General features: G+C 41.7%; 1 protein-coding gene across 2 annotated transcripts in view; it reads left to right on the top strand.

Annotated features, from left to right (window-relative positions):
• The window catches only part of PDK3 (pyruvate dehydrogenase kinase 3), a 99,782-nt gene that overhangs the window by 61,373 nt on the left and 22,964 nt on the right, over positions 1 to 15,445 (top strand). For both annotated transcript variants that reach the window (XM_005281500.5, XM_008170195.4), the window contains 2 exons: positions 5,061 to 5,245; positions 7,709 to 7,798. In XM_005281500.5, coding sequence (XP_005281557.1) covers positions 5,061 to 5,245; positions 7,709 to 7,798 — 275 coding nt within the window. The remainder of the gene's footprint in view (positions 1 to 5,060; positions 5,246 to 7,708; positions 7,799 to 15,445) is intronic.

Here is a 15,445-nt window from a genome sequence, read left to right as displayed (position 1 = left end):
CTACACTACAGAGTTTTGTCTCCAAAAGTCAGTTTTTGTCGACAAAACAATGGAGGTGTAACTCACTACAATACTCCTTCTGCCGACAAAACTCTCCTGCTTTGTTGACAAAACAAAACTACCTTGACAAGAGGCGTAGAGCTTTTTGTGGGAAAGTTACATCAACAAAATGTCAGTGTAGACAATGTGCTTGGTTATGTTGCTGTATATGGCCTACAGGAGGTGCCCCACAATGCCCATTCTGAATGCTCTGGTCAGCAGTTAGACCTCTACTGCCCTGCAGCCAGATACACCCCTCCCCCTTTAAAGATTCAGGAATTTTTGAAATTCCACTTCCTGCTTGCTTGGCATGGATGGTTCATATTGCATCTTCCCAGCTGACCATGGAGGCTCCACACAGCAAATGCTTTCCCGCTTGAAGCACACCTGAGTTGTTGGATATGCTAGCACTGTGGGGAGAGGAGGAGGTGCAGTCCTAGCTCCTCTCCAGCTGTAGGAGCTTCGATATCTAGTCAGATTTTTCGTGGCATATTGGAGAAGAGCTACGAACAGCACACATATCAGTGCCGTGCGAAGATAAAAGATCTGAGGCAGGTGTACCAGAAGGCAAGAGAGTCAAATGGTCACACTGGTGCTGCGCTGAAGACTTACTGCTTCTGTAAGGAGCTGGATGCTGTCCTCAGCAGTGATCCCACCTCCACTGCCAAGAGCCCCATGGATACTTCGGCGGGGTTGGAGACAGTGGACTCGACCCCGAGGATGAAGTTGTGGACGAGAGGTTGAGTTGGAGGACGAGATGGGTGGGACAGGCGATAGGGTCATCTGGTACCATGGCAAGCCAGGACCTCGTCTCAACCCATGAGGGTTTGAGCCAATCCCAGCACTCTGTCTCTGGTGTACATGATGCACATGTGGGGAGCTCTGGTAAGTGATCTTCTTGAGTTGATGCTGCATATGAGGTAGAGTGTCCTTTTCTTTGTTATATTCTAGAAGTGGATGAAGGGATAGATATGTATGAGACTAGTTGTGTTTGTGTGTGCCTCACATTGCCCTGTGGAGCAACGGAACAGTGTTAATGTGCACAGAGATTTCACGGGAATCCTCCAGAGAGATTTCTAGGAAACTTTCCTGGAGGTACTCACCAATTCTCTGCCAAAGATTCCTTGGCAGAGCTGCTTTGTTCCTTCTCCCATTGTAGGAAACTTTCCTGCAATCCCTTATGCAGGGACCGAAGTGCCACACAAGTGAGCAGCATAAGGACCTGATCTGAAGCCCCACGCATGCATGAGATGCACTCTTGCATCCATGCTTACCCTCAGGATTGAGATAATGGCTGTGGAAAATGGTGGCAGAATTTACAATTTTGTACCTAGTCGCCTACAATGATCCACTTAAAAAAACCACTTAGACCCTTTGCCCCATCTTGAGCATCCTGACCCCTGGGCCGAATTCACCATATTTAGGGCATTGGCCAAGCTGTGTGTTTGCCAAGAGATAGTGAGAAACTGATTCGTATTTAAAAAGATGTGTATTTTACTATAATGATTTGATGCTGGAGTGCACTAACAATCATGCTTCTGTTTATTGTTTATTGTGGCTTTCAGGGAACCCTCTATACACTTGCGGAGCACCTCCGCCAGATAAGGAAGCAATCGAGGAGGAGTAAGGAGGACATTTTTTCGAGAGGTGCTCCAATCCTCAGAGACTGAAAAACAAGAACGCAGGGTGTGGAGAAAGACTTTAAATAAAAATTATAAAATAGACAGGCAGGGCAGAATGGACAGCCAGGAGTGAATTTTAATGGGCCAGGAGTGGATGATAAAAGTGATGGAGGAGCAAACGGAGATGTGCAAGTCCCTAATCACGCTGCAAGCAGAATACATGTGTGCTCGACCCCCCTGCAGCCGATGCAGAACTGCTTGCCAAACTGTTCCCAAACATTCCTTGCAACCTCCCGGCCCGTCTTGGTATCCCATTCACTCCACCCATTCGGACAGCTTGCAAAATGATAGCTGGACTTACACAAAGCTATGAGAGCCTACACTGCCCTTCACTGTTATCTCCCTTCCACCAAGTGTTTTGTGTGTGTTCTTAATTGGTATTTAATAAAAACATACTTTCTGAAAGATAATCTTTATTTGTCTCCTACACATGGTGGTTTCTGCAGCAAATAATACACAGTGGCAATTAGATCATTTGTGGACTACAAATCACAGTCAGGAATCATCAGATTTTTCATGCAAGGTGGCAAGTCAACAAAGCATGGCAGAATGCTGTATAGAAAGGCACATTACTGGTGCTCATTGTCAAAATGGTGCCTCAAAGCCACCTTGATTCGAATAGCCCCCGTTGTGTCCCTCTAATAGCCTCAAAATCAGCCACCAGGTGATCTGCCTCCACACTCCACCCCAGAGGAAACTTTTTACCCTTAACTTCACAAATATTATGGAGAGCACAGCAGGCTGCTATGACCATGGGAATATTTTCCTCATTTAGATCTAACCCGCCACAAAGGCAGTGCCAGTGTGCTTTTAATCCGTCAAACACACATTCTACTGTCATTCTGCACCTGCTTTGCCTATTGTTGAAGCACTCCTTGGTTCTGTCTAGGTTTCTCTTGTAAGGCTTCATGAGCCATGGGAGTAATGGGCACACTGGGTCTCCCAGGATCATTATGGGCATTTCAACATCCCCCATTGGAATCTTCTGGTCTGGAAAGAAAGTCCCTGCTTGCAGCTTTCTGTACAGGCCAGTGTTCCTGAAGATGTGTGCACCCCACATTGATGTCAGTGAAATACCCATGGTGATCCACAAACGCCTACAGTACCGTAGAGAAGTACTCCATCGCAGAACAGTCCAGGGCCAAAATTGGGATGTGTGTGCCATCTATCGCCCCTCCTCAACTAGGGAATCCCATTGACGCAAAGCCATCCACTATTTTACGCACATTTCTAAGAGTAACAGTCCTTCGTAGCAGAATGTGATTAATAGCCCTGTACACTTGTGTTAATGCAGCCCCAACGGTCGATTTCTCAACTCCAAACCATGACCGACCGGTAGCAGTCTGGAGTTGCCAGCTTCCACGTAGCGATTGCCACGTGCTTCTCCATTGAGACGGCATCTCTCATTTTGGTGTCCTTGCCCTGCAATTCTGGGGTGAGCTCTTCACCCAGTCCCTGGAAGGTGGCTTTCCGCATCAGAAAGTTCTGCAGCCACTGCTCGTCATCCCAGACCTGCATCACAATGCGATCCCACCATTCAGTGCTTGTTTCCAAAGCTCAAAAGCAATGGTCCACCATGTGCAGCTGCTCCATGAATGCCAAAAGTAATCTTGTTTCCATGGCACACAGCAGGTCAGGCACCTCTGATTCCTGTTCAGTTTGGGAGCTTGTGATATACTGCATGACCATGTTCATAACAGTGACCACAACAGTAGACAGCAGTGCAGGATCCATCCTTTCAGACTGAGACGGCAGGCGCACAGTAAGCGGGCCGTTGGAAATGCCGCAGAATGCAGTCAGAAGCCTATGGGATGGAAAAAACTGCATCACAGGACATTGTCTGCACCCATGACGCATTGTGATCAACTCTGCCTTCCCACAATTGCTAGCTGCAGAAGATGGTGAGTAGCACAGTGGGATAGCTACCCACAGTGCATTGCTCTCACTGTCGATGCTAGTGCACCAGCCATTGACATGCTGTGCCATCAGAAAGGGTGTTATGTGAACATGCACAAGCAATGTGATTATAGTGGTTTTTGATCGTTAGCATAACTTGTGTTGACAAAACTCTGTAGTGTAAACAAGACCTTAGAAGAAGTAAATACTGACTAATCAGTCTTCCATTTTCTATAACTTCATACAATCTAATGTATTATTATTTGCTTCCAGAGGTGGTGCTTAGGTTGTAATTTAATGAATTATTCACCCAGTTTGTCCAATACTGTTCTTCTGTGATCATTATAAACCCATTGAGAATTTGCTTCAGAGTTAGCATATAAAAAGACTCCTGAGTTTTGCAGACACTGCTACAACTTAATAAAAGCGTCACCATCTTTGCTTCCTTTTGAAAAGTATGTTGCATTTGTTTCTATTTGATCCTGAAGGAAGGGAAAAAGCATTATTGTCAATGTAGTATATGATCGTCATTAATGTCAGTGATATGGCAGAGGTGAAGATTGCTAACTTTTCATGTTTTAAGATTAATAAAAAGATATTAAGTCATCCTTTTTTAAAATGTGAATGGTTCTTTTCAGTATTTTGTACCTCAAAAGAATTGTATGTAAAAGGAAAGGGTAATTCTTCAAATATCACAGGCTCTGGTCTGCTTTGACAAGAAAGTAAAATTTTCCATCTATTTTAGAATATTTGCCTACTGTTGTCTTGCATCAATACCATTAAAAAGAATAACTGAAAGTAAGCTCCTAAAACTTCTTGATCTCAAAGGGGAAGATGCTACAGGAAAAAGGAGAAAGCGCCATTGTGTGTTTTCTGCCCTCTAGAGGCATAAAAAGAAACTGAACAGAACTGTGTCTGTGCACATGGCGATACTGCTCGTTATTTAAACATAACCATCCTCATAAATTCCTTCCATCTGGTATCTACTCTAAAAACAAACTGGGGGGACACCTTTCTGGTAATTCTGATAAACAGCCAACTGGTCTCTTCTAAGTCAGCTCCCCATCAGTCCACTGTCTCCTGCAGAATTTGCGAACCAAGCAGAAGTAGTGTGACATCTGTTCTGGATTGTCAGAGAAGAAAGGTCTGGAGAAAACACAATTTTAAATAAATTTTTATGGGACATAACTAGAGTTATCAAGAGGCCTTGAATGTTTACACTAGTTTGAACATACAGTTGCACCCTAATATATTTCCCTTTAGCATAACGTGTGGTAGGTAGTAATGTAGTTGGATTTTTGTGCCTTTGATAAACTTTTGGAGACTCTAGGGGGTAAACAGTAAGAAACTCTTATATGCAAATGAATATTTGAAAACAGCGGTGTGAGATGCAGAAATTCCTGTTACTCTAACATTCTGTTTCTAATTTTGTGTTTCTTTCAGCTTTTTAGAAGTTTTAATTAAAGTAAGGAACAGACACAATGATGTGGTTCCTACCATGGCTCAAGGGGTGATTGAGTACAAGGAAAAGTATGGCTTTGATCCGTTTGTTAGCAGTAACATCCAGTATTTTCTAGATAGGTTCTACACCAACCGCATCTCTTTCCGCATGCTTATTAACCAGCACAGTAAGTAATTGCTTTGTTTTTCAACTTGGAGGAATACTTGGTTGTTGCTTATAAACCTAAAATGACAGCATTGATTTGGCATTCCTCGCACCAATGACTAATTTTAATATTCTGCGGTGAAGATGATAGATGATATATTGTGACAATTGGTTATTTAAGTAGTGCAGTATTTTTGAGGGTGTCTAGAAATTAATTTGAACCACTAAGCAGAATAACAGCCCTGTATTCCAAAGTGATAGGCTTGCAGTGAAGCCGAACAGTTCTGTTTTGTCAATGTGACTACATTTTTTCCCCCACCCTGTTAGCAGATACAGTGTGCAAGGTGATGTATAAGGTATTTTTAGGTACTAGTAAAATAACTACATCTTCTCTGCCTACCAGTCCGCTCTGTAGATTTGACACGTTTCAGCGTCAGACACAAAAAAGTCTTCCACCTTTTTAGTTTTGTTGTGTTTGAGTAGTGTTTGTTCACTGTGCATATTTTAAGAGCTAAATAGTTTCCAGCAAATTATACTGTCTCCTGTTGTTAATTCACCAACCTCTTTTTTTTTCTTTTCTAAAAACACTATATTTCTCACCTGAGATTTCAGTTTTTATTCTTCCCTTTATTAATCAACACAGTAGTTCTGATTTTCATACTTTCCCTCAAATTAGATTCTCAGGTTTGTACCATTTAAGTATCCATTGTTAGTATTCTTCTTGTAGTGTGAAAGGAATTACTTACATAGCTCCCAGTAACCAATATTTGTTGCATTGCAAAGTTAAGGTCAGTCTTGTGATCTCTTGAAGTGTATATTTGCATCATGGGCTCTAGGGTTTCAGTCCAATATTTTTCTGTTTGTGACATCTTAGAAACATGGGCACACTACATATGGTAGGGTTATATGGTAGGAAAAACGTTAAATCAGGGTATTTTACTAACAATTACATATGTATCCAGTAACTCTTATTTATAATATGACCAGTGAAAGGTGTTAACTGCACTAGTATAACGAGGCTAAAAAGATTAGAATATGTGATACAGGAGGGCCAGGGAGCAGTGGAAAGTGGTAGAAGGGAAGTATATAAACCCTAGGTTAATTAAGGCGTGGTTCCCTGTAGACTAGGGAGGGTTGCTACAGGTTAATTGGAGCACCTGTAATCAATTAAATCCCTGTTAGAAACCTAATAAAACCCCCTGCTTCAGGCAGTCAGAGGGAAGGAGAGAGGACTGGAGCTTGGAAGTGTGCTGTTAGACTTGGAGGAACAGAAAACCGGAGTAAGGGAGACCCTGCCCCAGCAGGGGAGAGACATTCCCTCCCCCAGCATTTAAGGACTGAAGGTACCCCACCCAAGGGAGAAGAGGGTAAGAACCTGCAGGGGTTGAGAGGGGCTGGAACTCAGAGTGAGGAGCAAACCCAGACCCCTCCCCCGCTTCCCTCCTTTACCACCTTCCTGGGCCACTAGTGGGGCCCTCGGTGCCCCAAGAGCAGGGGTAAGGGATGGTATTTTAGGTCCCCCCACCCACGAAGAAAAGCACAGGACCCACCATACTATATCGACCATCTTGTCACAAATAGTATATCCACTTAGCAATAAATCTGGCCAGACATAGAAACAAAGACAACAAAGCTAGATAAATAAAAAGGCCCCTCTTAGAAAATAAATGTTAATAATAAATAAAGGTTTCATCCTCTCAGAGTTTGTAGGTCTAGTCTAAACACAACAGTTGCACCCGTTTAACTAACTGTGATGTTAACTGGTTTAGTTAGCTGGTGCAACGTTGAGTCTGGACACTCATACCAATTTAAACCTGGCTTATATAATTACTTTGTACAAAGTTGCAGCAGTTTAACTAAACCAGTTTAATATTACACCTTTAATCAAACTGGTGGAATTTCTTTGTGTAGACAAACTCTAGTGATCCGGCCTTGATTTGTTAAGGGCAAATGGCTCTCTTAAGTGTTGAAAGAGAGATGGCTAGGACAAGTTTTGAAAACAGAGGCTTCATGTAATTTGGCCTTGACCCCTACAGAATTCTATTTAATTTATTGTTGATGAATGGATGCTAAGTATTAGAAACCTTTTATACTTACAGTTCCTACCTACTGGGACCTTCTTATTGTAACATCCTCATTATTGTAATAGCTGTGCACTGAGATAATTATATGAATTCATTTATATCTGTACTGACTCTAGTCTATCCTGAGAACTATGAGACTTTTTCTCTTTCTTCTGGATAGCCATAAATGGACTCCAATGCATTCATTTCTCATATCATATCAGATATTGCAAGCTATAATTACTAAACAAAGTGTTTTCCCTAGAGAGAGCGCAATAGTCTTGATCAGGGACTGACATTATGGTGAAGTATCTTTTTGCAGCGTGACACCGAATCTTTTCAACACATTATCTGATTTAACTTTTTTATGTTGTTTTAAATTTAATAGCCATTCACTTAACTGTGAACTTTTTTCCTCTTAGCACTTCTTTTTGGTGGAGATACTAATCCTGCTCATCCCAAGCATATTGGAAGTATTGATCCTACCTGTAATGTGGCTGAGGTAGTAAAAGGTAAGGAGATAAATTTAATATTTGTGTTATGTTTCAAACCCCAATTTACAGTTATACATACATAACTAGTTAAGGTGTCCAAGACAAAAAATATATTTCCATTTAATTAAAATTTTAAAAAACCTCCAAGGAATGATACACATTCAGTTGCTTATAGTGAGGCCATAAAAATATCAAAGTTCCTAATAATATTAATAATATCTAGCTCTTACAGCACTTTTCATCTGTAGATCTCAATGTACTTTATTTACAAAGAAGGTGGGTACAGTTATCTCCTTTTTACATATCGGGAAACTGAGACAGAGGTGAAGTAAAGGCTTGTCCAGGGACACCCAGCAGGCCCGGGGCAGAACTAGAACTGGAACTAGAACTCATGTCTCTGTGTCCTAGTAGATAAAGCACCAGGCGAAATCACACTTTCCAGTGGCCTCAAAATCCAAAAATCTGAAACTAGTGGAATGTTAATATAGCTTCAAAAAATGGAATTATAACTTTATCTTGTACTACAAGGACCGATTAAAGTTTTTTATCCTTTTCTTATGTTTGATGTGGTGGTTAAATTATTTTTCAAAAAGTATTTAAGAATACATATTCTACTTGACATCCTTTCTAAAGGAAATCAAGGAAATGTGTAATCATCTGTTCTTGTACAATTATTCAAGTAAGGCTCTACAATAAAGAAACAAACACCATAAGCAAGTGAGGTTATAATTACTCCTGGGGGAATTCTGTTGCACTGCGTGCGCGCATAATTAATGAGCCATACATAATTTTAATTTTTTTGTGCAGAAAAAAGCTTCTGCTGGAAAGTTGCTGCAATTACAACTTTTGCTCACCAGAGGGCTCTATGGCACTAGAACAGAGCAGCCTCCCCCACCAGTCCCATCAGAAAATACTATAACTTCACTGGCAAGTTGCTGCAGTTCTGCCTTTTGCCCACCAGAGGGCTCTGTGGAGATAGAACAAGGGGCAGCTCCCAGCCAGCTGGGGAAGAGAGAACCTGCCTTCTTCACAATGCCTGTCCGGGGATGTCAGGAGACAGGGGCTATGGGGAGACAGACAGCATGGTGCTGATGGGGGATCAGACAGGGGCTCATAAGGGCTAGTGAGGGAGGACAGACTGGGGCAGGGGCTGAATGGGAGTGGAGGCATAGGGCCACAGAGGGGAGGGAGGTGCAAGGCCAGATAGGGAGATGAGGGTGTCTAAGTCGGAGCACAGAGACACATGGGAATGGTGGAGGGGGTGCAGGGCCACATAGGGACAGGGGGAGGCTGAGTGAAGGCACAGAGACACATGGAGATGGAGGACAGGGAGAAGGGGTGCAGGGACACCTGGAGACAGGGGAGGAGGTGCAGAGCCACATGGGGATGGGGAGAATGGATGTCTGAGTGGGAGTGGAGGGACACATGTGGACAGGAAGTTCAAGGATACATGGGGGACAGGGGCAGATGTGCCTGACTGAATGGGAGAGACTAGAGGTCAGCCAGGGTCTGCATGGGGGAAGCTCCTTAACAATTCCTCCCCGCCCCTCGCAAAAAACCAATTCCATACTTTTCCCACCCATACCCAACAACCTTCCAAGTTCACACCAGGCTCCTTCCCAGCAATTACTTCCCTCTCCCTCAAGTCCGCTGTCTCCTGGACTCCCCCCAAGCCTTTGCACTGCTTCTGAGGAGTGCAAGAAATATATTTCTGTATTGTACTTTAAATGAATTATTACTCAGAGTTCTGTATGAATAATCCTGAATCTTTTTTGTTGTCTGTAACAGTACAGACATACTTGCTGACAGGTATTTTGAAATAAATGATCAAAAATAATTGAATCTGATGTGATTATATTGTGGTGTTTTGAAAAATAAAATATGCAGAATTGAAAATATTGTGCACAGAATTTTTAATATTTTGTTGCAGAATTCCCCCAGGAGTATTACAATACGGGAATAATCTTCAGATATTTAGAAACTCTTGGCTTTTGTCTTTGGGCACCAAGCATATAGGGAAGTTTTGATGTAACTGTACACCTTGTCACACAGTGTTGCTCCCATGGAGTGTGCGTGGGTGTAGACACACACACACACACACACACAAATGTTCCATATGCACATGAGTAAATGCACATGCATATGTGTTCTATACACATACATCTGAGCATATACACACACAAACATTGGGTACCTATTAGTGTCATCTGTGTATGGAATGTGTGTATCTGAATTCTCAGTTGATACATGTTCATGTGAAGACATATTGGCCAACTGTGCCAGGATGTAATCTGGTGGAAGAATATTGGGCCATATGAGAACTGATGTTGGGCATCAAATCTTGGTCTTTAGTACTTGGGTTGACAAGGGCTATGAACATAGTGGAAGCAGAAACCATTTTACACCCATGAGAGGAGGTATCTCTTCATGCTGTTCTCTGTTGATCTGATTTCCTCCATATTAAAGAGCAAAACTGATTGCCTCTAAGGGAGTGTGCCCACAATGCTTTAAAAGAGGGGAGAAAAATGAAGAAAATAGTTGGAGGGAATCCTTAGTGCTAGGAGAGGGTACTATGATCCTTATGAAGGAAGGAGAGACACCACGTGAGAAACTAGTGGAACACAAAACACCTTTTTAAAACTAAGGCATCTATCCATGTTCGTACTTGAAAATTTTATTTTGATATATGCTATAAAATACGTAATTTGTGTAAGCAACAGTATAAAAGTTCAAGTATATTAAAAAGGAAGAAAAAGGACATGCTAAACCCTACAGAACAAGTTTGTTCAGCAAGCCTCTAATACAGCAGAATTACAAAGCATTTTTTAATATTTAAGTAGCAGCTGCCTAAATATATATACTAATTGCATAGTACTGATTGCAAGTGGAACTGTATTCAAGCAATGTGATACTTTATTTCACCCTTTGTTATACATTTGTGTATCAGTTGATGTGTCTGTAATGTTTCACTTAGTCTTGCTGCTTTATAAGCATTTGAAAATTAATATTAACCTTATCCCAGTTTTGCTTTTGGAGTAAGTAGTCTATCCCTAAGGCTTGGTCTACACTAAACCCCCAAATCGAAGTAAGGTACGCAACTTCAGCTACGTGAATAACGTAGCTGAAGTCGACGTACCTTACTTCGAACTTACCGCGGTCCACACCCGGCAGGCAGGCTCCCCCGTCAACTCCGCGTACTCCTCGCGGCGAGCAGGATTACCGGAGTCGACGGGGAGCACTTCTGAGTTCGATTTATCGCGTCCAGACAAGACGCGATAAATCGAACCCAGAAGTTCGATTGCCTGCCGCCGAACCAGCGCGGTAAGTATAGACAAGCCCTAAGTGACCTCATTTTTATTGAGCTTTTTTAAAAGCAGTTTTTGAATGTTTGGTGAAACCATGTGAAATGTAGTGTATGAATTATAAATAACTATAAATTACAGAATTTAAGAATAAATTATAAGAGTTTGCGTTATTTTGATATCAAAGAATTCTAACCCCATAGATTCAGATTTTCTTTCTTTTTTATGAAGTCATTGCAGTTGCAAATTCTTCATAAATTAGTATTTTCCAGTATACATAGTAATTGGTGAAACAGTTTACTTTTATCAGTTAACGATGGCTGCCTTATAAGAAGTGCTGTTTTGTGCAGTGTGTTTTCAAGATAGCTGTTGTGTGCATTGTGTTGCAATTTTTTGTCAGCAGGTGGAGATGTGGCATAGATTGCCAAAGCAGGAAATATAATCAAAATGGATTCTTGATGTTCCTTTGATTTTGTTTTTCTGTTCTAAACCACAGTAATTATTGATGCCCTATTGATGAGTCTTGAAATTTAAGCTACTGTATTACAACATTTAAATCTAACAAGTATTGATCACTTGGGCATGGCTATATAATCCTTAGTCACTTGAATCGTTTTGTTATAATGAGACAGTAGCACCACTAGTTAAAGATGAGACTAGAGTTGATGAATAATTATTTTTTGATTCAGTGGCTGAACTGAAAAATCAGAAGGGGAAAAAAAAAGTTTCAGACTGAAACTTGAATTTATTAGTTTTTTCTTGATAAAACAAAAAACTGAATTTTTTTTTATTCAGGTAAAATGAAATATTTTAATATAAATTTGAAATGATATTTTGAAACAAAATGTTGATATGAAATGACATTTTTGAAATTTTCATGTTGGGGTTTTTTTTCCAGCTAAATCTATTTGCTGAATTTGACCCAAATTTTCATAGTTTCAGTGCCTCTCAAAATGCATTTTCTTGGGAAATTTACTATTTGCCAAATAAAGTCACCCACCTCTAGTTGAGACTAGCTTACTGATTTTTCTAAGTGCACTAAAATCCACATGTTTATTTGTTGAAAGTTCCTGTGTCTTGAAGAGGCCTGGGGGCAGGATTAGTGTTCAAATGACCTCATATTTTGACTAAGGGACGCCCAAAATAATCCACCAAATCAAAAAACTAACATGCTGTAGCCAGTGAACCTGAGAAGTACCCATGTGCGGTGAGTTTGAGCTCTGCCCTAAGTAGATTTCAAAGAATGTATATTTTGTGCAAAGAGTCATAGCAATGTAGGACTGGAAGGGACCTCAAGAGGTCTTCTAGTCCAGTCTCCTGCATCCAAGGCAGCACTAAGTAATAACTAGACCATTCCTGACCAGTGTTTGTCTAACCTGCTCTCAAAAATCTTCAATGATGGAGATTCCACAGACTCTTTAGGCAGTTTGTTCCAGTGCTTAGCTGCCCTGACAGTTAGGAAGTTTTTCCTAACGTCCAACCTAAACCTCCCTTGCTGCAATTTAAGTTAATTGCTTCTTGTCCTGTCCTCAGAGGTTAACGAGAATATTTTTTCTCCTTCCTTCTTGTAACAACCTTTTATGTACTTGAAAACTGTTATCATGTCTCTCCCCCTCCCCCCCCCCCTTCTCCCCCCACCTTGTCTTCACTTCTCCAGACTAAACAAACCCAGGGTTTTTTTTTTCAATCTTTTCTCATAGGTCATGTTTTTTAGACCTTTAATCATTAGTTGCTTTCAGCCTGTACTCTGCATGGTCTTCTTCTGGAAGTTGTGCCCTGAGGATACAGTTTCTGGTTTACGAGCCATGTTCTGAAATCCACATGCTTAATCAGATTTACGTTAGAAGCTGCCAAGGAAAATTGAATTAATTAATTAGAGGGAAGATGAAAGACTCTAGTAAGGAGCAGCATTCGGTTAATGTAATCGTGATGCATGCTTCTCATCCCATTTCTGACCAATGGGGATAATACTCTCAGCAGTGTCAGTGTGATCAAAGGGATTGCTGAGGCTCAAGATATGCACCCAGGATAGAGAGCCCTGTTCTAAGGACTGGTGTAAGGTTGACATTGTAACACAGCAGTAGGATACTGCCATTAGTCAAAATAGTAACTTACATTAATCATGAAAAATAAACATGGAAAACACATTTCAAGTTTCTACAATAATTTAAGCTACACACCCCAAGGGTCCACACCTATTACTTTCACCCTTCTAAGTGAGTTCTTCAAGTGCTTTTCGATATGTGTTCCACTCTTGGTGCCCACGTTCCCAGTGCTCTTGAGATTGGAATCTTTTGGCCAGCAGTATCCGTTAGCCCAGGCCCATATTGTAAGTGCCCTCAAGCCTCCCTCCTGAGAGCATAACATGTCAGAGTGGGACCTGTCTTTGAGTTCCTTCTTATTGTCCATGGGTGAGACACAGACTTGCAAGCAATATGTTTTACTTTTGCACACTTGCATAGTTAATTTTTAAATTTGTGTAGATAGTTACTTTTAGAATAGTCGTAGTATAGTTTTGTTAGTAAAGTGTATGTTGTTAGGTTTCTTTTCAGGTAATGCTTTTAAACACTTTTTTCTGTTATCTGGCACTGGGTCTTCAATCTTCGTGGCTGAACAAACGTCTCCAAGCAGTTTTAAGTATTGCTAAGTACTGTAAGCAAGACAGCTAGACTGCTTAATTGTGGCCACTTAAATGTTTATTTGTATATTCAGTGAGCCGCACATCATGAGCAAATGTTCTGTTGGTTGTTCATTTTCATAACAAACTTAGAAAACAAGAGAAGCTCACTGAAATCTTTTTTTCTCTTGGATAAATCTGAGACCAGCCTCTGATCTGGGTAAACAAGATCCATGCAAATCTGAGCAGTCTTCTTCCAACAGTTCCTTGGTAAGCACTGGCTCTGCTACCAGTTCCTGGGCTCCTGCCTCTTTGATACATGCTACAGCAATTTCTGCTTCCCAAGCTGCACTAGAGGCTTGGCACAGAGTGCACATATGGTGTCTGTAAGGGTTGTCCCCAAAGAAATTACAGTGACTCCTGCTCCACCATTAGAGGAGTATTCCTTTTCCTTATCAGCCTCAGACCAGAGTATGGAGGCTTCTCCTAATGACTCCTGAGCCTACTATACCTCAGTCAGAGAATTTAGTGTACATGTGTATCAACATAGACACAGGAATTATAGGGAGGGATGTTCTATCTGGTATTCCCCAATCCCCTTTTTGGCTCCATACACACTTTGCCTATGGACCTCACCCCTGCCTTTACTGGGCTCCTGAGGTCTCTCCAGATGTTAGAAAGCCTTCCTCTATCCACTCCAGAGACAAATTGCCCTCCCCTGTAGAGTCTATGGGAGTTCAACCTTAGCAACTGCCTAAGCATCTCTTGACAACTAAAGGCCTCTGAGGAGTAAGATCACGCTACTGATGTCACTCTCGCTGCCATTTGTTCATCAACTGATGAGGCTGTAGTTTTGACGCCATCACATCCAGATAACTACAAAACTTTTCAGAATCTCCTCAGAAGAATGGCTGAAACATTAGAGATGCGGGTACAGGTTGTACATGAAAAATCGCACACGTCTAAACATCCTGCAAACTTCATTATTGGAAAGACTGGCAATGTGTTAATGACAGAAGAACATGCACACATTTTGTGACAGATATCACCCACCATACTGCCAATGTCAACGAAAGCTGATAGGAGGTAATAAGTTCCCTCTTTGAGATCTGAATATTTTTATGCTCACCCTACACCTGGATCACTTGTGGTCACTGCTGCCCAGGAGCGTATGAACCAGCAAAGCTTCAAGTTCATGCCAAAAGAAAAAGAAGCAAGGAGTATGCTTCCAAATTCTTCCAGTCCTTATCATAGGCAGTGGACCTCATCTGGTGTTGATGGCTGTGGGAATTAACCACGATGGAATTGGGTGGAGGGTGGAAGAAGAGGAACTCAGTCTCCCGCGCTGGGCCATAATATTTATTGTCTGCCCACTTGTAAGTAGCTGCCAACAATGCTGAGGTCTGCCAAATGATTCTTGCCAGGTCTAGAATGGCCTCGTTTATAGTAGAGCGATCTTTGAAGAAGAGGATGAGTGGAGTATGTCAAGGACATGATGGTGGGTGTGCTTAAGTTCCTGTAGTGATATTTGGAGAGTGTCCGTCACTCTCTTTGCCACGTCCTGGAAGAGGCAAAAGTCATCCACAAGAAATAGCAGGGGAAGCAGACAGCTTATCTGGGGAGGAGGATATGTCCTTGGGGTCACTTCTTCCTCTACAGTGCTCTCGTGTTCCTCCATGATTTCTTCCAGAGGTTCCAAAGCTCTGGAAGCCACGGCTGAAGAGGTGTGCCTTGAGGGTTGGACTA

Source organism: Chrysemys picta, chromosome 1, assembly GCF_011386835.1.
Source record: "Chrysemys picta bellii isolate R12L10 chromosome 1, ASM1138683v2, whole genome shotgun sequence".
NCBI lineage: Eukaryota > Metazoa > Chordata > Testudines > Emydidae > Chrysemys > Chrysemys picta.
The sequence above is the reverse complement of the archived record's forward strand: the minus strand, read 5'-3'. Positions and strand labels throughout refer to the sequence as shown.